Source organism: Pseudorasbora parva, chromosome 4, assembly GCF_024679245.1.
Source record: "Pseudorasbora parva isolate DD20220531a chromosome 4, ASM2467924v1, whole genome shotgun sequence".
Lineage (NCBI taxonomy): Eukaryota > Metazoa > Chordata > Actinopteri > Cypriniformes > Gobionidae > Pseudorasbora > Pseudorasbora parva.
This window is the reverse complement of record NC_090175.1, coordinates 1,768,616-1,789,981: the sequence shown is the minus strand read 5'-3', so window position 1 is coordinate 1,789,981 and position 21,366 is coordinate 1,768,616. Positions and strand designations below refer to the sequence as shown.

At 41.1% G+C, this 21,366-nt stretch overlaps 3 protein-coding genes across 4 annotated transcripts in view; 2 read left to right on the top strand and 1 right to left on the bottom strand.

Moving 5' to 3' along the window:
• Positions 1 to 3,603, top strand: part of LOC137072623 (proto-oncogene vav-like) — a 69,723-nt gene extending 66,120 nt beyond the window's left edge. For both annotated transcript variants that reach the window (XM_067440493.1, XM_067440492.1), the window contains exon 31: positions 3,360 to 3,603. In XM_067440493.1, the coding sequence (XP_067296594.1) occupies positions 3,360 to 3,413 (54 nt within the window). In that variant the 3' untranslated portion in view covers positions 3,414 to 3,603. The remainder of the gene's footprint in view (positions 1 to 3,359) is intronic.
• A 12-nt stretch (positions 3,604 to 3,615) lies between these two features.
• On the bottom strand, positions 3,616 to 5,750 carry ubl5 (ubiquitin like 5). The gene is made up of 5 exons (XM_067440524.1): positions 5,621 to 5,750; positions 5,323 to 5,380; positions 4,970 to 5,053; positions 4,785 to 4,822; positions 3,616 to 3,777 (listed from the first exon to the last, which is right to left on the bottom strand). The coding sequence occupies exons 2-5, from the start codon at positions 5,376 to 5,378 to the stop codon at positions 3,734 to 3,736; spliced, it is 222 nt and encodes a 73-aa protein (XP_067296625.1). The 5' UTR covers positions 5,379 to 5,380; positions 5,621 to 5,750; the 3' UTR covers positions 3,616 to 3,733.
• Positions 5,751 to 6,662: 912 nt separating this feature from the next.
• On the top strand, positions 6,663 to 10,939 carry pin1 (peptidylprolyl cis/trans isomerase, NIMA-interacting 1). The gene is made up of 4 exons (XM_067440523.1): positions 6,663 to 6,819; positions 9,144 to 9,344; positions 9,666 to 9,776; positions 10,615 to 10,939. Exons 1-4 carry the CDS (start codon positions 6,762 to 6,764, stop codon positions 10,722 to 10,724), a joined length of 480 nt encoding a protein of 159 aa, XP_067296624.1. The 5' UTR covers positions 6,663 to 6,761; the 3' UTR covers positions 10,725 to 10,939.
• Positions 10,940 to 21,366: the final 10,427 nt, after the last annotated feature.

Genomic DNA, 21,366 nt, shown 5'->3' with positions numbered 1-21,366 from the left:
GGGTTGTTTTAGCCCAGCGGTTAGGGTTGTTTTAGCCCAGCGGTTGGGTTGTTTTAGCCCAGCGGTTAGGGTTGTTTTAGCCCAGCGGTTAGGGTTGTTTTAGCCCAGCGGTTGGGTTGTTTTAGCCCAGCGGTTGGAGTGTTTTAGCCCAGCGGTTAGGGTTGTTTTAGCCCAGCGGTTGGAGTGTTTTAGCCCAGCGGTTAGGGTTGTTTTAGCCCAGCGGTTGGGTTGTTTTAGCCCAGCGGTTGGAGTGTTTTAGCCCAGCGGTTAGGGTTGTTTTAGCCCAGCGGTTAGGGTTGTTTTAGCCCAGCGGTTGGAGTGTTTTAGCCCAGCGGTTGGAGTGTTTTAGCCCAGCGGTTAGGGTTGTTTTAGCCCAGCGGTTGGGTTGTTTTAGCCCAGCAGTTTTAGCCCAGCGGTTGGAGTGTTTTAGCCCAGCGGTTGGGGTGTTTTAGCCCAGCGGTTGGGGTGTTTTAGCCCAGCGGTTGGGGTGTTTTAGCCCAGCGGTTTAAGCCCAGCGGTTGGAGTGTTTTAGCCCAGCGGTTGGAGTGTTTTAGCCCAGCGGTTGGGGTGTTTTAGCCCAGCGGTTTAAGCCCAGCGGTTGGAGTGTTTTAGCCCAGCGTTTGGCTTGTTTTAGCCCAGCGGTTAGGGTTGTTTTAACCCAGCTGTAGGGTTGTTTTAGCCAAGCGGTTAGGGTGTTTTAACCCAGCTGTAGGCTTGTTTTAGACCAGCGGTTGGGGTGTTTTAGCCTAGCGGTAGGGTTGTTTTAGCCCAGTGGTAGGGTTGTTTTAGCCAAGCGGTTGGAGTGTTTTAGCCCAGCGGTTAGGGTTGTTTTAGCCCAGCGGTTGGGTTGTTTTAGCCCAGCGGTTGGAGTGTTTTAGCCCAGCGGTTAGGGTTGTTTTAGCCCAGCGGTTAGGGTTGTTTTAGCCCAGCGGTTGGAGTGTTTTAGCCCAGCGGTTGGAGTGTTTTAGCCCAGCGGTTAGGGTTGTTTTAGCCCAGCGGTTGGGTTGTTTTAGCCCAGCAGTTTTAGCCCAGCGGTTGGAGTGTTTTAGCCCAGCGGTTGGGGTGTTTTAGCCCAGCGGTTGGGGTGTTTTAGCCCAGCGGTTTAAGCCCAGCGGTTGGAGTGTTTTAGCCCAGCGGTTGGGGTGTTTTAGCCCAGCGGTTTAAGCCCAGCGGTTGGAGTGTTTTAGCCCAGCGTTTGGCTTGTTTTAGCCCAGCGGTTAGGGTTGTTTTAACCCAGCTGTAGGGTTGTTTTAGCCAAGCGGTTAGGGTGTTTTAACCCAGCTGTAGGCTTGTTTTAGACCAGCGGTTGGGGTGTTTTAGCCTAGCGGTAGGGTTGTTTTAGCCCAGCGGTAGGGTTGTTTTAGCCAAGCGGTTGGAGTGTTTTAGCCCAGCGTTTGGGGTGTTTTAGCCCAGCGGTTAGGGTTGTTTTAGCCCAGCTGTAGGGTTGTTTTAGCCAAGCGGTTAGGGTGTTTTAACCCAGCTGTAGGCTTGTTTTAGCCAAGCGGTTAGGGTGTTTTAACCCAGCTGTAGGCTTGTTTTAGACCAGCGGTTGGGGTGTTTTAGCCCAGCGGTAGGGTTGTTTTAGCCCAGCGGTTGGGGTGTTTTAGCCCAGCGTTTGGCTTAATTTAGCCCAGCGGTTAGGGTTGTTTTAGCCCAGCGGTTAGGGTTGTTTTAGCCCAGTGGTTAGGGTTGTTTTAGCCCAGCGGTTGGGTTGTTTTAGCCCAGCAGTTTTAGCCCAGCGGTTGGAGTGTTTTAGCCCAGCGGTTGGGGTGTTTTAGCCCAGCGGTTTAAGCCCAGCGGTTGGAGTGTTTTAGCCCAGCGTTTGGCTTGTTTTAGCCCAGCGGTTAGGGTTGTTTTAGCCCAGCGGTTGGGTTGTTTTAGCCAAGTGGTTAGGGTGTTTTAGCCCAGCGGTAGGCTTGCTTTAGACCAGCGGTTAGGGTTGTTTTAACCCAGCTGTAGGCTTGCTTTAGACCAGCGGTTGGGGTGTTTTAGCCCAGCGGTTGGGTTGTTTTAGCCTAGCAGTTTTAGCCCAGCGGTTGGACTGTTTTAGCCCAGCGGTTGGGGTGTTTTAGCCCAGCGGTTAGGGTTGTTTTAGCCCAGCGGTTAGGGTTGTTTTAGCCCAGCGGTTGGGTTATTTTAGCCCAGCAGTTTTAGCCCAGCGGTTGGAGTGTTTTAGTCCAGCGGTTGGGGTGTTTTAGCCCAGCGGTTTAAGCCCAGCGGTTGGAGTGTTTTAGCCCAGCGGTTGGGGTGTTTTAGCCCAGCGGTTTAAGCCCAGCGGTTGGAGTGTTTTAGCCCAGCGGTTGGGGTGTTTTAGCCCAGCGGTTTAAGCCCAGCGGTTGGAGTGTTTTAGCCCAGCGTTTGTCTTGTTTTAGCCCAGCGGTTAGGGTTTTTTTAGCCCAGCGGTTGGGTTGTTTTAGCCAAGCGGTTAGGGTGTTTTAGCCCAGCGTTTGGCTTGTTTTAGCCCAGCGGTTAGGGTTGTTTTAGCCAAGCGGTTAGGGTTGTTTTAGCCAAGCGGTTAGGGTGTTTTAACCCAGCTGTTGGCTTGTTTTAGACCAGCGGTTGGGGTGTTTTAGCCTAGCGGTAGGGTTGTTTTAGCCAAGCGGTTGGAGTGTTTTAGCCCAGCGTTTGGGGTGTTTTAGCCCAGCGGTTAGGGTTGTTTTAGCCCAGCTGTAGGGTTGTTTTAGCCAAGCGGTTAGGGTGTTTTAACCCAGCTGTAGGCTTGTTTTAGCCAAGCGGTTAGGGTGTTTTAACCCAGCTGTAGGCTTGTTTTAGACCAGCGGTTGGGGTGTTTTAGCCCAGCGGTAGGGTTGTTTTAGCCCAGCGGTTAGGGTGTTTTGGCCCAGCGGTAGGGGTGTTTTAGCTCAGCGGTAGGGTTGTTTAAGCCCAGCGGTTGGGTTGTTTTAGCCCAGCGGTTAGGGTGTTTTAGCCCAGCTGTAGGGTTGTTTTAGCCCAGCGGTTAGGGTGTTTTAGCCCAGCTGTAGGGGTGTTTTAGCCCAGCTGTAGGGTTGTTTTAGCCCAGCGGTTAGGGTGTTTTAGCCCAGCGGTAGGGTTGTTTAAGCCCAGCGGTTGGGTTGTTTTAGCCCAGCGGTAGGGTTGTTTTAGCCCAGCGGTTGGGTTGTTTTAGCCCAGCGGTAGGGTTGTTTTAGCCCAGCGGTTGGGTTGTTTTAGCCCAGCAATTGGGGTGTGTTAGGCAAACGGTTGGGTTGTTTAAGCCCAGAGAGTGGGGTGTTTAGTTTTTAATAATTTGTATTAAAAACTAAACCCAGCATTTTTTAGAGTGTATCATAAAAGACATAAGTATTATGAATAATCAGTGATTTCTGTCCACAGCTCATTCACATCCGTGTGTTTCTCTGCAGGTGGGCTTATTTCCGGCTAATTATGTGGAGGAGGAGCATTCAGATTACTGCTGACCAATCCCTCAGTCTGGGGTTCGCTGGACACTGTGTTTTCGGCTGGACACTGTGTTTTCCACAGACCACCTGATGAATGATTTGTGCTTTCATTTGTGACTTAACCCAGGGATAAATCAGACGCTCAGAGGACTGAGGAGATGTTCTTTAGTGTGTGTGATGGTGTATTTCTGATTAAACATGTTCAACAGACACCTGATCATACATAAATATGAGTTTTATTTCCAAATAATATCAAAACAATTCAAATGAACAGATATTCTGATGCTTTGAGACATGATGTGTGTGTGTGTGTGTGTGTGTGTGTGTGTGTGTGTGTTCTACTGGTAATACAGCTCGAGGTTCATGCCGTCATGGATTTCATCTGATGATCAGAGTCAAAGATATGAACATTATACATATAGACAGACAATTTCACACAGACACAAAAGGCCAACAGCTGACTCGCATATGATATAACAATAACGCTTAAGATTTCATTTTAGTATTTAATTACTTTAGAAAAATAACTATGACAGAAAAATTAACAATCCCTTACTTTACATTTACAAGGGAAAAGTGTAATGCGTTACACTGAGCGGGTGTTTTATGATCAAAGATTAATAAACACTGTATGAAAAATAATTTTTACATGGGCTGGAACTCATGTTGCCAACTTTTCAGATCCATTTAGCAACTATTATTTAAAAAAAGGCACCAAATCTAGTGTGTACGAGTCAAAGGAAGTGTACTACGCAAGCCTGTGTGTTAAAGGTGCACACCTTACGTCATGTGTCCTCCTTCTCATCTTCAGGGCGGCCGGAAATTATATAATATTGCAATAATACATAATTATGACGCTACAAATGTCATCTTTGCATCATGGGAATAATTACATTTTACAATATATTCACTAAGAAAGCCTTTATTTTAACTGGGTTTCTGCAAGTCTTTAAAGCTCTTAAAGGTGCAGTGTGTAAGTTTTAGGGGCATCTAGCAGTGAGTTCACCCACCCCTCCCTTTCTGAGCACAGAGAGAAGCTACGGTGGCCCACACAGGACAAAGATGGGCTCGTCTGAGACGGCGGAGAGACGCTAGTGCTCTATAGAGAAGTTTGTCCCTTTAGGGCTACCGTAGAAACATGGCGGCACAAAATGGCGGCTTCACTGTAAGCGACCCGCAGTGTGTGTAGATAGAAACGACTCATTCTGAGGAAATAAACACATAACGGCTCATTGTGTGGGGTCTGAAAACAGAGTTGTGTGTATTATATTGCATTTCTCTCAATAGATCCTCATATATATTACACACTGCACCTTTAAAACAAACGTAGTGCTTAAGAAACCCTAAATGTGTTTCCCTGAGGGAGGAGATGAAGTGTGTGAAGGATACAGTCTCCCAGAGACACGTGGTCCTTGAATATGGTGTACCTGCACAGACACATCACCACATCATCATCATCACCACATCATCATCATCATCATCACCACATCATCATCATCATCATTACCACATCATCATCACCATCATCATCACCATCATCATCATCATCATCATCTGAGCAGGCGCTCTCTCACCATTTCTTGAGCACGATCTTGTCCCAGCGTGTGCCGGTCTGAGCCGCGATCAGCTTCTTCAGATCCCCGATCGTGTCCTCCTGACTGACACACACTGTTAAGACCATAACACACACACACACTCTCTCTCTCTCTCTCTCTCTCTCTCTCTCTCTCTCTCACACACACATTTTCTCTCTCTCTCTCTCTCTCTCTCTCTCTCTCTCACACACATTTTCTCTCTCTCTCTCTCTCTCTCTCTCTCTCTCTCTCTCTCTCTCACACACACACACACACACACACACACACACACACACACACACACACACACACACACACACACACACACACACACACAGCGATTCAAAGGATACTTGCATTTGACTCGAACCTTCTTCCCCAATCGGTCGTTACACACCACCTCGATCATCTCTGAAACACACACACATCATCATCATCATCATCATCATCATCATCATCACCACACACACACACACACACACACACACACACACACACACACACACACACACACACACACACACACACACTGCTGTCATTATCACGAGCGCTCTCTCCTGTTATTAATCGCCATCTTTAGTGAGATGTATCAGTGCTAATGTAATGTAATCGTAAACCGCATTTATAGCGCGTGTAATAACCGACACATACCTGATGTTCTGTCGTTATTTCCCGCAGATAATCAGACGCGCTCCTCTCGCACTCTCTCGGGCATTTGCCGTAAAGCAGCGCCGTGAAAACATCCGCTCGCGTCTGGCCAATCAGATAAGCGCAAGTTTGACTGACAGCGGGTTTGACCAACGACAGCCCGGAAGGAGCGCAGATGGATGAGGTCCCCATGGAAATGGCTGCTAATCGATGCAAAGCGTCGTGAATGTCTCGTTCCTCACTTGTATGCCATAATTATACAATTTAAAGTCATAATTTTGACTTATGGTATGTCCATTTCTAATATAATTGTTGTTGTTAAACCGTTGTAGCGTCAGATACATGTTAATATAGTTTTTATCTCATAATATCGACAATTATGCCATAAATTTTAAATCACATTTTATGCCATAGTTATGCATTTTTGTCACAATTTAAACTTTTATTCAATAATTATGAATTTTTAAGTCACAATTTCTACTTTTATGTCATAATTAGGAATTTCAAAGTCACAATTTCTACTTTTATGCCACCATTATGCATTTTTAAGTCACAATTTCAACTTTTATTGTGTCATAATTATGAATTATTAAGTCACAATTTCTACTTTTATGCCATAATTATGCATTTTAAGTCACAATTTCTACTTTTATGCCATAATTATGAATTTTTAAGTCACAATTTCAATTTTTATGCCATAATTATGCATTTTTAAGTCACAATTTCGACTTTTAAACCATAATTATGAATTTGTAAGTAACAATTTCTACTACTATGGCACGATTATGCATTTTTATGTCACAATTTCTACTTTTATGCCATAATTATGCATTTTTAATCACAATTTTGAGTATGTTAATTTCTAATATAATGTAACGTTGTTGTTAAACCGTTGTGCGTCAGATGTAATATATTTTCAAGTCATAATTGTGACTTAGTATGCCAGTTACTTTGTTTTATGTTGTATGTAATTTAAACTTTAACTTGTTAATGTTATTCTTTAGTTTTGTGCTGATTTTCTGCAGTCTCCGCAGGTCGTGTTGTCCGAGTGTCGCCCTCTGTCGGCCAGTGTGGGCACCGCAGCGGCGCTACATCAGACCGGAGCCGAGCCGCCGAACCGACCGACCGACACCATTCTGGAATCATGTCCGACGACGAGAAGCTGCCGTCCGGCTGGGAGAAGCGCATGAGCCGCAGTTCAGGTCAGTCACGGCGGCCCGCAGTCATGTGTAAACCCGGAACAGAGTCTGCGTTTGGGCGCATGGGAGCAGATGCGTAACGTTATGCTAATGGCTAACCGACACCGAACCGCCAAAACAACCGAGCCCGCGCTTGAGACGATGCTAACCCAACCCAACCCAACCGAACCGATTTAAGCCCAAACTGCTCCGTGTTTAACACCCGAGGAGTGAAAACTGAACATCTAAACATGTATATTTCTGAACATATTAACTGAAGATGTGAACTGGGCCGGACTGGAGGTTAAACAGCGGGAGTTTTCAGTCCAGAAAGCGGATCATTTTTGTGTTTTTACTATTATTTGATTAAATCACGAGTACATATTTGATAAAAAATCAATCGTGTAGCCTACACGGGATTTAATGTCCTCTCACGATCAGCTTAAATCAATATCATGTGTAGTGATTAAGAGTTTAAATTGTTTCATGATTTGAAAATTATCTAAAAGATCACAATAGCCGCAATACATTAATAATACAGCATTAATCTTCAGTCTGGTGTCGCGATAGCCAACAATACATTGTGTGGGTCAAAATTATGCATTTTTCTTTTATGCCAAAAATCATTCTGATATTAAGATCATGTTCCTTGAGGATATTTTGTACAATTCCTACCGTAAATATATCAGAAATGTATAATTAGTAGTAATATGCATTGCTAAGCACTTAATTCGGAAAACTTTAAAGGAGATTTTCTCAATAATAAATTTTTTTGCACTCAGATTTCCAAATAGTACGGCTAAAATATTGTCCTCATTTTCCTAAAATGGACCCGTATAGGATTCTGTTCTGATATTCATGTGTTGTCCAATAAGATTCTTATCTGATTTATATACACACACAAAAAAAAAATTGTTGGTTTAAATTAAAAAAGGAACCTAGTTGCCTTCATTTTTTTGAGTTCATTGAAATAAAATAAAAATTAATACAATGAACATTTTTGAGATGCGACAACCTTTATTAAAATATTATTAAAAGATTTTGTGAGCATATTGGGTAATTGTGTGTGTTTTATTTGTGATGACACAGTTAAACATGCCAAATAGTGCTATTTTCATGATTTATCACATTTTTTATTTGGTTCAGATATTTGAATTTCTATTTATTAAACCAATTTCCTTCATTGTGTCAACTCAATTTTTTAATTTTAATAATCTTAAAAATGTGAGGCAACCAGGTTACTTTTTTAAGTTAAACCAATTTTTTTTTTACAGTGTAGGATTTTGTGGAAATTGTCTTATACAAAAATATCCTGTAGGATAATTTTTACAGGATTTTAATGGAATCCAGTTGGGTCTCTCTCTCCTTGAACACCTGTTCAATTTCTCATTAATGCAATTATCTAATCAGCCAATCACATGGCAGTTCTTCAGTGCATTTAGGGGTGTGGTCCTGGTCAAGACAATCTCCTGAACTCCAAACTGAATGTCAGAATGGGAAAGAAAGGTGATTTAAGCCGTTTTGAGCGTGGCATGGTTGTTGGTGCCAGACGGGCCGGTCTGAGTATTTCACAATCTGCTCAGTTACTGGGATTTACACACACAACCATTTCTAGAGTTTACAAAGAATGGTGTGAAAAGGGAAGAGCATCCAGTATGCAGCAGTCCTGTGGGAGAAAATGCCTTGTTGATGCTCGAGGTCAGAGGAGAATGGGCCGACTGATTCAAGCTGATAGAAGAGCAACTTTGACTGAAATAACCACTCGTTACAACCGAGGTGTGCAGCAAAGCATTTGTGAAGCCACAACACACACAACCTTGAGGCGGATGGGCTACACCAGCAGAAGACCCCACCGGGTACCACTCATCTCCACTACAAATAGGAAAAAGAGGCGACAATTTGCACAAGCTCACCAAAATTGGCCAGTTGAAGACTGGAGAAATGTTGCCTGGTCTGATGAGTCTCGATTTCTGCTGAGACATTCAGATTGTAGAGTCAGAATTTGGCGTAAACAGAATGAGAACATGGACCCATCATGCCTTGTTCCCACTGTGCAGGCTGGTGGTGGTGGTGTAATGGTGTGGGGGTGTTTTCTTGGCACACTTTAGGCCCCTTAGTGCCAATTGGGCATCGTTTAAATGCCACGGCCTACCTGAGCATTGTTTCTGACCATGTCCATCCCTTTATGACCACCATGTCCCCATCCTCTGATGGCTACTTCCAGCAGGATAATGCACCATGTCACAAAGCTCCAATCATTTCAAATTGGTTTCTTGAACATGACAATGAGTTGACTGAACTAAAATGGCCGCCACAGTCACCAGATCTCAACCATGTTGTTTCTCCAGGTCGTGTGTATTACTTTAACCACATCACTAACGCCAGCCAATGGGAGCGTCCGAGTGGATCGGGCGCGGATGGGATGGGCGAGGCGGAGAAGGTTCGCTGCTCACACCTGCTGGTCAAACACACTCAGTCCCGCAGGCCTTCATCCTGGAGAGAGGAAAACATCACACGGAGCAAAGACGAGGCTCTGCAGCTCATCCACAGTAAGCCACACACACACACACACACACACACACACACACACACACACACACACACACACACACACACACACACACACACACACAATGAGGCTGTTTTAAGGTTCCCAGTTTAGCTGTGGCGTCTCCTACAAACAGGTTTAGGTTACTACAAACCCAGTCTGCTGTGATTGGTCTGATTTAGAATTGGTTTGAATTCATGAACATGTTGGCATTTCCATCCAGTGCTTTTTTATTGTGATATCCCAAAATGTGCATAAAAATGGAAGAAACAATTGCACTTCTGTATTAACATCTGTGTGTGTGTGTGTGTGTGTGTGATAGAGTACATTGAACAGATTAAATCCGGAGAGGAGGAGTTTGAGAGTTTGGCGTCTCAGTTCAGCGACTGCAGCTCGGCGAGGAATGGCGGAGATCTGGGCATGTTCGGCAGAGGTGAGATTACAGATCCACAATCAGTGTTATCCAACGCGAATGAGACGTCGGCTTCACGAGGGTGTGTGTGTGTGTGTGTGAAATATCAGGACTAGGGATGGGAATTTTTGTCAATTTCTCATTTCGATTATAGGTCGAAATAGGTCTCAAAAACGAGTACTGGATTAATAGTAGGGCGGGGCTTGTGTGTGTAGGGGGGTGGGGCTTGTGTGTGTGCGCAGAGGGGCGGGGCTTGTGTGTGTGTGTAGGGGGGGCGTGGCATCTCCATCATGGAGATATGAAACTATTTTAAGACTGTTACGAAAATTAATGTTGACATACAAACATGAGATGTCTATGAAAACAAACATATGACTATAGATTATGATGCATAAATGTCTTTGCAAAAGAAACAAAATAACCATTGTATTTGAGCTGAAACAGTAAATACACCACCCTGCAGAGCAAATGAATAAGCTCCAAACGCATCCTATATGAGATTAATCAGATATACACCTATTACAACTTACACCCGCACTGAAGGACTCAAATGCAGACATGAACTAGGCCACGCTAGTATTTCACGGGCTAGAAAGGGAAACTCATTTTTAATGCACTCTTTCCTTAACAACAGCGCTGCACATATCAATGTCAGGGCGATCAGAGTTTTCATGACCGATTGTCGCTGTCACTTTCATATACTCCACCACTGTTGCCCATCCCATATGAGGACTCAAATGTGTATAATGCCATGGGTATGACACAGGTATTACAGGAGAGGGTGAAATATGAGGACATTACCCATATCCCCACTTTACAAAAGGCTTATAAATCATATATCTGTGTGTGTGTGTGTCAGGTCAAATGCAGAAGCCGTTTGAAGACGTGTCATTCGCGCTGAAGGTTGGAGACATGAGCGGCCCCGTGTTCACGGACTCCGGAGTTCACATCATCCTGAGGACCGGATAACCGCCTGGATACACACACACACTCACACACTCACACACACACACACCTCTCCCAGGATTCCTCATCTTAATCTGTCTGCCTGAAAGCCCAAAGCTGCACGTTTAACCCCTCCGGTGTGTTCCCGATGGCTCTCGATCTTCATCCGCATGATCTCGGCTCTAGAGTCTCACATGTCCAAACAATGACCAATAAATCTGACCATGTCACTTAACAAAGGGCTCCTGTTTTATTTCAAAGCATGAACATGATCTTTTTATTAATAAAGCCGGGTTTCCCAAACCGAGGTCCAATCACTTTAAGGTAATCTTTTAGTCTGAATAGATGGTTTTTAACATAAATACATTATGAATGTTTTATCAGTATTATCAGAAGGACACATAAAGTGCACCGGTGACCGAAAAGCTCAAAATATCATTTTAAGAGACACTTTCTGACATGTGCACATGTTTTGTGTCCTTCAGGGGCTTCTTTCTGATGCAGTTTTACACCAAAATGCATTATTACAGTCCAAAATGGCCATTGATGGGTTATCCAGGAATGACCTTAGAGAAAGCTCAATTCTTTCAGTCATAAAAATGTAAATAAGCTCAGTATTAAATCACTATATTTGTAGATTTCAATGAAAACATCAACACAGTTATGCCCACACAGATTTGAAATTATTTTAGTCATATTTTTTACATGTTTGTCATATTTCTGCATTCAGATGTTAACCTGGAATTACATTTTGGGACTTTTGGGCTCAATCGTTCCTCAAAGATGAATGTTAATAACTCACATGAGTAATGTAGTGTTTTAAAAAAATATCAGGACAATCATCTTCTATGTCTTTAAAAACGGCTGACATTAATGTCCAGCACTCTTTAAAATTTACAAAACATAATGCAGACACCAGACCAGTTACATATTTTTTTAGGTATTTATTTGTTTCCCTGTGTTTTAAACAATGGCCTCGAGGTGGTGCTCTAGGCTCTAGATGAGTTTTTCTTGATTGATTTTCCCTGAAGAGATCCACATTGTTGAAAAGGTAAGTGACGCACTTTAATTGCGTTTTACACATGGATCCATTGGAGCCGTTTGGTCAACCTGTCAGAAATAAGGTTTAAATCCATCAGCGTGAAGATTAAACGCGTCTGAAATACCACCTCATGTTATGACCGTTTGAGGTATTTTCTTTCTTTGACGTGTAACTGAGTAATCATCTAGCAATATGTGTATTTATAAATGAATCAATGTAACCTGAAAGTTTCTCTGGGGGACCATAAATAGTTCTTCAATGGCATTGTTGTAAACTTGATTTAAGTATTTGATTATATCACAAATTGGATAACGTTAGTGTACCTTAAAGGAACACACCACTTTTTTTTTTTTTGAAAATATGCTCATTTCCCAGGTCCCTCAGAGTTAAACAGTTGAGTTTTACCGTTTTTGAATCCATTCAGCCGATCTCTGTATCTGTTGGTAGCACTTTTAGCATAGCTTAGCATAACAACTCAACTGTTTAACTCTTGGAAAACGGACTTGGAAAATGAGCATATTTTCAAAAAAAAAAAAAAAGTGTTCCTTTAACAACCGATGGTGTGTTGGACAGTTTGTCTGTAAAAACAAAAGGATTGAGTCAAGAACAGCTGTTCATCATTTACATTGCTTTTGCAAATTCTTTCTTGGTTGCTTTCCCTCGTTGTTTTGCATAATTCCCAGTCATCCATCTTCACTGCAGTTTCCTTCCAATCCCAGAATCTTTAAGACATTTTTATCCCAAAGGAGGTGTACTTCCTGCTATTACCTCTCCATATTGAGCCAAAAAAGGCATGAAGGCATTGCTGGCAAGCTGTTTCAAACCAGTTGACGAATCTGGATATGATGGTATTAAATGTTGGACTGAACAGCCTTTGCCTATGAACAACTCTCTAACAGTCTTGACCTCGCGTAGGGTCCGATATAGTCTTGACATCAAGACTGTTGTTATTTGTCTTGTATACAGTGATGACCAATAAGACAATTGATCTAGAACAGGTCCTTCTGGATGTCAAAGGACACTCACTCTTCTTTTTGAGGGTGTAACTTCTCTCTCGCTATTGGCGTCAAAGGCAATCATGATCTGTTCATTTGAGAGACTTGACAGGGCTGAACATTGTAACAACAGTTCAACCAATGGCGTGGATTTGGGGAACCAATGGCAGATTGGAAGTGTGTTTGAAACCAGGCTTTATTTGATACATTCTATTTGGTGGCATGGAAAAAAATGCATGTTTTCAGAACCCCTCTGTTAGTAACCCTCTTCCTCACTCTTGGCATACTGAAAATAACCTTCTTACTATCCTTTTATGTACCCAACAATGACTTATGTTGGAAAATACTGCTGTGTGGTCTGTTTTAGTTGCAACAAGTCTCACCTTATCAGCCATGACAGAACATCATGCCCTAGCTAGACACGCTGACCTTGATACATACTAGCCATGTCACTAAGAAGTCGACAAAACAATACTTCAAACTAAGTTTTGATTAATTCATACAAAAGGTCAGGAGAGTAGGATAGAAATACAGCTCATGAAAATTGTATTTTCAATTTTAAACTTTATTGCCATGTGTACAGGAAACAGTCATCACACGGTATAATTCAATTCTTATTCTGCAAATCTGACCTCCAAAGCAAGTTTTGTTCAATAAATACAGCAGCAGATGTTGAATATCTTCTGTCTTCTTGCCACCAAATCAGTAATTCAGAAAATTAAGTGTGTAAGAATTACAGATTCTGATCACCTGAAGTTCTCTTATGATTATACATGTAACATTCTGTGTAAATGAAAGTGATATGGTGTGATATTTCATGTGTGAGTAATTTGAGTGTTTCCATGTCTTTAGGCCACAGGCCTGTTTGGGTCAGAGTCAGTCTGTTGATCTGAGATCTATTACTGGGGTTTTGTTCATTTGGTTTGGCCATTTATGGAAAGCTGGTTAAAAAAAACAATTGAGATTGATTTTAAAGGTGCCCTAGAATGAAAAATTGAAGTAACCTTGCCATGGTGAAATAATAAGAGTTCAGTCCATGGACATCACATACTGTGAGTCTCAAACACCATTGCCTCCTACTTCTTATGTAAATCTCGTGAATCAAAAACACCACGAAAAAAAAAAAAAATGCTTCTTAACATAAACCCAACCGTGACGCAAGCTTTGGGGATCATTTATATGCACGCCCCCAACATTTGCATCTGTCCAAACATGTTCATTGTCAGGCGGAACTGACGGAGCCGAATCATCGGGACTGCAGATAAACATTTGGATATTTGGACACACAGACATCAAGAATCAGCATATGGATCTCAACAATGGTGACATGTTTATATGTCACAATGCATTCTGGGAGCCACCCAATTATAAAACACATTGGTTCCCAGCATGCATTTCAGCATGAACCATGTCACCATTGTTGAGAATCATATGTTGATTCTTGATGTCTGGCTAAAATAGTTGGTTCTGTAATTTTGAAAAACAAAAACAAAAATCTAAATTCAAAATCTGACCTGTGGCAAAAAAATATATATATATACACACACACTAAATACACACATTTGGTCACTGATAAGATTAGTTAATCATTCTATTTCATTATGAAAACTATATGAACTGATTTCTGGATTCCATTGTACCTAAGTAAGTGTAGAAAACACTGTTAGCAACACCGCTCTTCAAAAAGCCAAGAGTCAAACTGCCCAACTAAAGGAAACACTGATCAGCATAATGGTGACCAAACATTTTCAATAAACCATCAACATCTAAACCTGTTAATTCTTAATGCGAGCTTATGTAGACGAACAGTATGACAGGAATAACTGTGAAGCAGTTTAATCCTCTGATGAGATCTTCAGAGATTTAATGTCTTCTTTTATCTTCAGTTGATTTCATCTAAGGCTGTGGCTGAAGTCAGTTGTAGTTCTTGTGTTTCTCTGTCCTTCAGTGACTCTGCTCATTATCATCAGGTGTTCATCACTAATGGTTCAATCACCCCTTAATTCATCGCTTAATTATCTCATTAACTTTAACACCGCTTCAGTGTTATTTTAACTCTCTGTGGAGTGGGACCAAATACACTATGAGTAGTGTTGATTTAACACTGGGGATTTTGCTGTGTATCAGAGAACAATTTAACATATTGTTTCAACTCATTCTAGGGCACCTTTAAGAGTTTTTGTGATTAAGTGGACTTCTGTGCATTCCGATGTTATAAAATCATTACTGGGAATCAGAACTTGGAATTTCCATGCTTTCCCATATGGGATGATCCTTAAAGTTGTGAAACGAGATTGTTCCCCACATTGCTTTAAATGGACTTTGACATGGAGGAGGATACACTGGACAGATATTTAAAGCAGAGTGTGACATTCAATCAGTTAGTTACTGGTTTGCTCTCCAAAGAGTTATCTGGACATTCAGAAGGTTATATTATTTTATTAAACAGTAAATAATTGTTTTATTTCTGTGGCGCGGCAGAGGATTGCAGCGGGTTCACGAATTCCCATCTATTCCGTCACGAGAGAGGCCAGGTGGCCTTCATCATCTCCCTTCTCTCAGGCCGAGCACTACAATGGGCACAATCATTGTGGGAGTCTAATGCCCCCGTCACCGGGTCGGTCTCTGCTTACTGTACACATCTTAAAGAAGTCTTCGGTCAACAAGCTGCTGAATTATCCGTACATGACCAACTCTTCACGATCTGTCAGGGTTGGTGTCGTAGAAGAAGGAAGAGTGCAACACAGGAGATGAGGGTTCAACACCGACTTTACTTCAAACATCATCCATACACAACAAACAACAACCGACAAAGGACAGAACAGAATGTGGAGTATAAATACACAAGGTAATGGAGGGCACTAGTTAGACACAGGTGGGGATGATAACCTAATCAGTGACAAATGAGCACAGGTGAAGACAGAACGGAACATAATTGCGACAATCTGTAGCTTTATAGAATCTATAGTTTAACAAAAGCCCTGGAGCTGTGTTTTGATGCTTTGCATCATCAAACAGGCTTTTGCTGTTCTCCTGAGATCTCCTACAAGATGGCTGAGCTCCATCGGTTTCCGAGTCATAGGATGGAGGACGGAGGAGCGAGGAAACGAGGAGGGATATTGAGAAGCAATGTAAGCCTATTCTCTGATCCACACTCCGGAGCAGATGGGGGCGGTAATGCACCAATAAGCTGGATGCCAACCGCCGTAAAAACTCGAAGAAGAAATGAGCCTAGTTTCAGCAGGAGCAGGGAAGGACATGCTGTCATGGCTACTATTGCTCCTCAATTTGAGTTGTTTTGAAGGCACTTTCGGTATGTAGATGTTGCTAAATAGTTTCTATGCTTATTTACTTTAAATTGTTATATCTTATATGCTAAATCTAGATTTCTTCATTTCGTGAATTGTATGACCGATTTATGATATGGTTGATGCTGGCTATGTGATGTAAAAAGCCTTTATTGTGTTATGTCAATATGTAGGCGTTGTAAACTTATAGTAGAATTCTGTATTTCTACAGCTTTATGGTATTCCTTGGACAACAGTAAAACTTGAAAATAAGTCCCTGTGTCTGTTGTCTTTAGCCCTATTCGGACTGGATTAGTTTAACATGGGGACATGGGGGTAAAGTCATTTTACCTCAGGACGTCTGTAATATTAATGGCCAATTCGCACGGGATAAGACATCTCGGTAAAACTAGCAGAAGTGGGGGGAGTAACTCGCTTTACGCGCACCTCCTTGACATCATGTGCGTATGACGTTACCGTTATAACGTGAGCAAACACACAACCTGAGCGCCAGTCTGAACTCCGTCTCCAATATATGTGTGTGTTTTAATGAACAGTTAGGTCCAGTCTAACGATTCTGATTGGATTATGTTGGTAATAGACACTTTCCTAGAGCTAAAATGTGTTGTGCCTCTAATAAGTGCTTTTGATCTTCTTTTTGCTTTAAATGATATGCGGAAAATACTGGACATTTTCCACAGATTTGTCCCACCACCTACAACGCAACCGAATGCTTCAAGCGCCTCCAAGGTCGCAAAATGTGCTCTTTTTTAACTTTTAAACAGGAAATGACGGAAATTTACCATACATTTTTACAGCAGGTCTATTCGAACGGGATTAGTATTACCTGAGGTCATTTTTCCGGACCTTTTTACAGAAGGTAAAAGTCTCGGTAATCTTTACTGACATTGTCCGTAATGATTACCGAGATGGCACATTCGGACAGGACTAAAATCACAGAGAACCTCTGGTAATAATTACTTTACCCCCACGTCCCCATGTTAAACTAATCCAGTCCGAATAGGGCTTTTGGGAGGCATTATATATAAGGAAGGCGTTTGAGCTAAAGGGCAGAACACTTAATTATGCAACATATGTTCTATGTGAATTAAAGTTATTTGATATCTCATGTTGGTTTTCATTTGAGTGTTTCAGTGGTCTTATTTTTTTACAGTATCATAACAGTACAGTTTTTACAATCATAAAAGTACTCTGCTTCATAGGAACAGGGACTCACTGTACCTTATCATTATGGATGTCCTAAAAGTGAAAACAGCATCAGGAGGGTTTTTCCAAGATTGACAAACTTTAGAATAGAATAGAAATCTTTATTGTCCACACATGTGGAAAAGTCTTCAGTCTCACAAGAAACATATAAAGACCACAATAAACTACAACAAAACATACCTAGAATACAAAAATTACATGCTCCATGCATTACAAACACAATAAATATATAAACATATTACACCAAGACCATAAATATAACTAGGAATTTTACCAAAAATAAACAACCTTAATTTCATAATACACACAGACATAAGTAAATTACTTAAAACTTAATGGCATGGCTTTAACAATAACATAAAATTTGGTGTTTGTCACCAAAGACTGAAGAACACAAATGTTGAGTTGCTGTTTTAGTCTGAGCATTCAGAAGTTCTTACAATTTTAAGCAATTTTTCAAATTGAAACCTTTTTGTTGTGAATATACTGAGGAAAGATTGAGAAGATGACAGTAAGTTCATTGGTTTCCTTCAGTATGTCAACCACATTTTGAAAGAAGGTTTCACCTTCTTTTCACTGTTATGTTCAGTCATTTCTCTCTCATAAAGATGGTGTTGTTGGCGGCTCTTCTCCCTTTTTTTCTGGGCAGTGACTGTAAATTCAGGCCTTTCGACTTTTCTGACCTCTACAAAGCAGGAGAAAAGCTCAGTTGGAATTACTCCATCTATCCAGCAGGAGACGTTCCTCTCTGGGTTTTCTGTCACATGGTCTCAGATGGGAAAGATGAAGACAACGGAGGATGGACGGTACGAATGTGACTTTAGATCATTAAACACACCTCAGAACACACATTATGGACGGCAGTGTGAATTTCTATCGGGATGGGAAGAGTACAAGAGAGGATTCGGGAATGTGGAGAGCGAATGCTGGGTGGGTAAGACGCACTATATTGCCGTTAGTATTGGGACCTCCCTCCAAATCCCTGAGTTCAGGTGTTCGATCTCTTCATGGCCACAGGTGTATAACTCCAGCTCTAGGCCTGCAGACGCTTCTACACACATTAGTGAAAGAATGGGTCGCTCTCAGGAGCTCAGTGAACTCAAGCGTGGGGCCGTGATAGGCTGACACCTGTGCAATAAGTCCATTCCTGACATTTCCTCACTACTAAATATTCCACGCTCAACTGTTAGTGAGTGTCCAGCATGGCACACACACTCAAGGTTTAGGAGCGTGTTTATGGGGATTTTTGTCCATTCTTCTAGAAGCTCATTTGTGAGGTCAGGCACTGATGTTGGACGAGAAGGCCTGGCTCTCAGTCTCCGCTCTAATTCATCCCAAAGCTGTTCTATCGGGTTGAGCTCAGGACTCTGTGCAAGCCAGTTATAGCTCATAAAAATCATATATAAATCATAAACAGTCATATGTATCAATATCGTTTTGATTGTTTTATAGTAATAAAAATAATTTTGTTCAGTTAGAAAACAGACGCTATAATTAAAAACTGAACTGAGTACAGACCAATGGCTTGAGTCAGATTGCATTCATCACAACTGAGAAGCTGACAATATACAGCGGAAGATTCAGTTTCAAAACTAAATGTAAAAGCGCCTATTTAAGCGAGCTTGTCATTGTACTGTTATGTTGTTGTGTTTTTCATTTAGAATAATATTAATATTAAACACACCATTCAAGCAATTTGCTCCCAAATTAGTACTCATTCTAAAGTGAAAATATAATCCGTGTGGAAATTCATAACGGTGCGCATTGCGAACGCAGCCTCCATTCTTTGTGAAAGATAAAGAGAAATGCGCACAGGAAACAAAAACCTTGCAAAAAACATAAACAATCCGCCTAATCCTGGCCAAATCACAGATGCAGATTCGCAAGGGACTAATATTATCACAGGATCTCGGTGTTTGGCGAAATATGGTAGGTATTTTATGGGGAATTTTTACTTTACAAACTACAGACATGGCTGATTCGCATGGGATTAAGATCACAGACATTCCCTGAAATTATTACAAATCCCCAGAGGTCCCCAGATCACACTTATCCCGAGCAAATAGGGCTTAAGACTGGCAATACTTCGCAAAGTTTGTTTGGTCATGCCACGCTTAAAATGGCTGCCAAACAGGAAGTGACTGTTGAGTGAGCAGAGGCACTGGCACACAATCAGAATTCAGGAGAAGGTTCCCTCTGCCGACGTGGCATTACATAAATTCAGATTAGATCACAAATAAATTACACTTTACCATATATTCACATAGAAAACACATTTCACATTTTAATAATTTTTCACAATATTAGTGTATTTTAATAAAATGCCCCAGATAGCAGACAAACAGTGAATCAGCGTTGAATCAATGTTAATGCATCAACTAAAATATCATTGAATCAATGTTGAGATTTTTCATCAGGTTTGCACCCTGAAATAATGTTATTTCAACGATGAAAAATAGATCAAGATGGGCTTAAAATCAATAGTTTTCCAACTAAAATTAAACCACTTATTTAAGTGAATCAATGTTGAATCAATGTTAATGCATTAATCAAAATATCATTGAATCAATATTGAAATATAACATTGATTTTTCATCAGGTTTGCACCCTGAAATAATTTTATTTCATTTTAGTGTAGACTTTAAAGGACCTGCAGACACACAATGAATGAAAAAGCAAAGTGACTATATCCGGTGTTTTGTCTAATAATATTATTGTATTTAATAGTAAATAAATAAAGTGTGAAAATGAAACAAGTAAATGAATGACCAAATAGCTAAATTAAGAAAATAAAAGAGGAGCTGTATAGGCTACATGGTGGTTTGGAAGAGATTTTTTTTTTCATTTACAACACGAACTGGAGGCACAACTGTTTACTAAATTTCTGTAGTTTGATATAGCTGCCTAAAGAACTTAAAGATCTCACTCTTTTCTTTTTTCTTGCTGCATTAAAGATTAAACTGTAATGATGTAAATGTGATCTGCTCTCGTGATGATATCTCACAGCTGAAGCAGAGCTGAGCTGATTGTATTTCCCCTCAGCGCTAACAGGTCAATCAGTTCCAGCTCTGCTTCAGCTGTGAGATACTCTCACGAGTGGCCAACACAATCACTGACAAGCCAGAAATTCATCTAACCTTCCGATCGCCTCTCGTTTATACACTGGAGGAATATAGGATGATTCAAAATGATTCATCTGTGTGTGCAACGAGTAAGATACGTTTGTGGATCCGCGCCGCGCATTCATTGACTTTGTGAGTCGATCCTATATGGTCTCAAAATCCAAATGAATCAAATAGGATCGACTCACAAGTCAATGAATACATGTGCAGCACCGTTTCCACAAATGCACATTTTACTCGTTGCACGCACAGATTAATCATCTTAATAATAAAATCATCTCATAAAATAGATGAACACCTCACAACAAACGACGCACGACAAAAAAAAAAAAAAAAAAAAAAAAAGAGTTGCAAGAGTCAGAATTCGGACGCAATTCACAGTGTATATGCCAATCTTAAGAAAAAAAAATGAATACAAATATGATATGGTTTGGTGAAAAACAAACTGAAACTCAATGTATTAAGATTATCCTGGCCGTTGGTTGTGTAACTTACGAGGGCGCTCATGTGACTATTATTAACATTGCAGTTCACTCTAACTCGCTCAGGAGAAGCACACAAGTTGTAAAACATAAAGATGAATAAAAACACTAAATTAAAATTGAGATGAATTTTATAATTATATTTTTGTAGGCCACTTACCTCTAAAAAACACGGTCGTTGTCCAGTGTCTCTTTTTCGCGACTGAAGTCTGTTCAGCTGCGCTTGCTTTGATCTGATTGGTGGATGTCTTAAAGGTGCATTACCGCCACCTGCTGGATTGGATTGTGGCGCATTCGAAAGGGACACATATTCTAAATTCTTCATTAACTCTGTATTCTTTAGATCTTTAATGAAATGCATGTACATTCTACATGGTTTAAATAATAATAATAGGCTACATTTTTATTTATTTAAAACTGATAGACTAAATTTATGGTAGAAGTTCTTTGTTTTTTTATTTGTTTTTTACATTTTTTATTATAATAACATGAAACACAGAATGACAACATT

What these genes read in the sequence shown, in the direction of transcription:
- ubl5 (XM_067440524.1), bottom strand. Translation starts at nt 5,378, where the DNA reads ATGATCGAGGTGGTGTGTAACGACCGATTGGGGAAGAAGGTTCGAGTC. An exon ending in AAGGTTCGAGTCAAATGCAA is followed by an intron (nt 5,054 to 5,322) that starts GTATCCTTTGAA and finishes AGTGTGTGTCAG; the next exon opens with TCAGGAGGACACGATCGGGG. An exon ending in AAGATCGTGCTCAAGAAATG is followed by an intron (nt 4,823 to 4,969) that starts GTGAGAGAGCGC and finishes GTGTCTGTGCAG; the next exon opens with GTACACCATATTCAAGGACC.
- pin1 (XM_067440523.1), top strand. Translation starts at nt 6,762, where the DNA reads ATGTCCGACGACGAGAAGCTGCCGTCCGGCTGGGAGAAGCGCATGAGC. An exon ending in GGCTCTGCAGCTCATCCACA is followed by an intron (nt 9,345 to 9,665) that starts GTAAGCCACACA and finishes TGTGTGTGATAG; the next exon opens with AGTACATTGAACAGATTAAA. An exon ending in TCTGGGCATGTTCGGCAGAG is followed by an intron (nt 9,777 to 10,614) that starts GTGAGATTACAG and finishes TGTGTGTGTCAG; the next exon opens with GTCAAATGCAGAAGCCGTTT.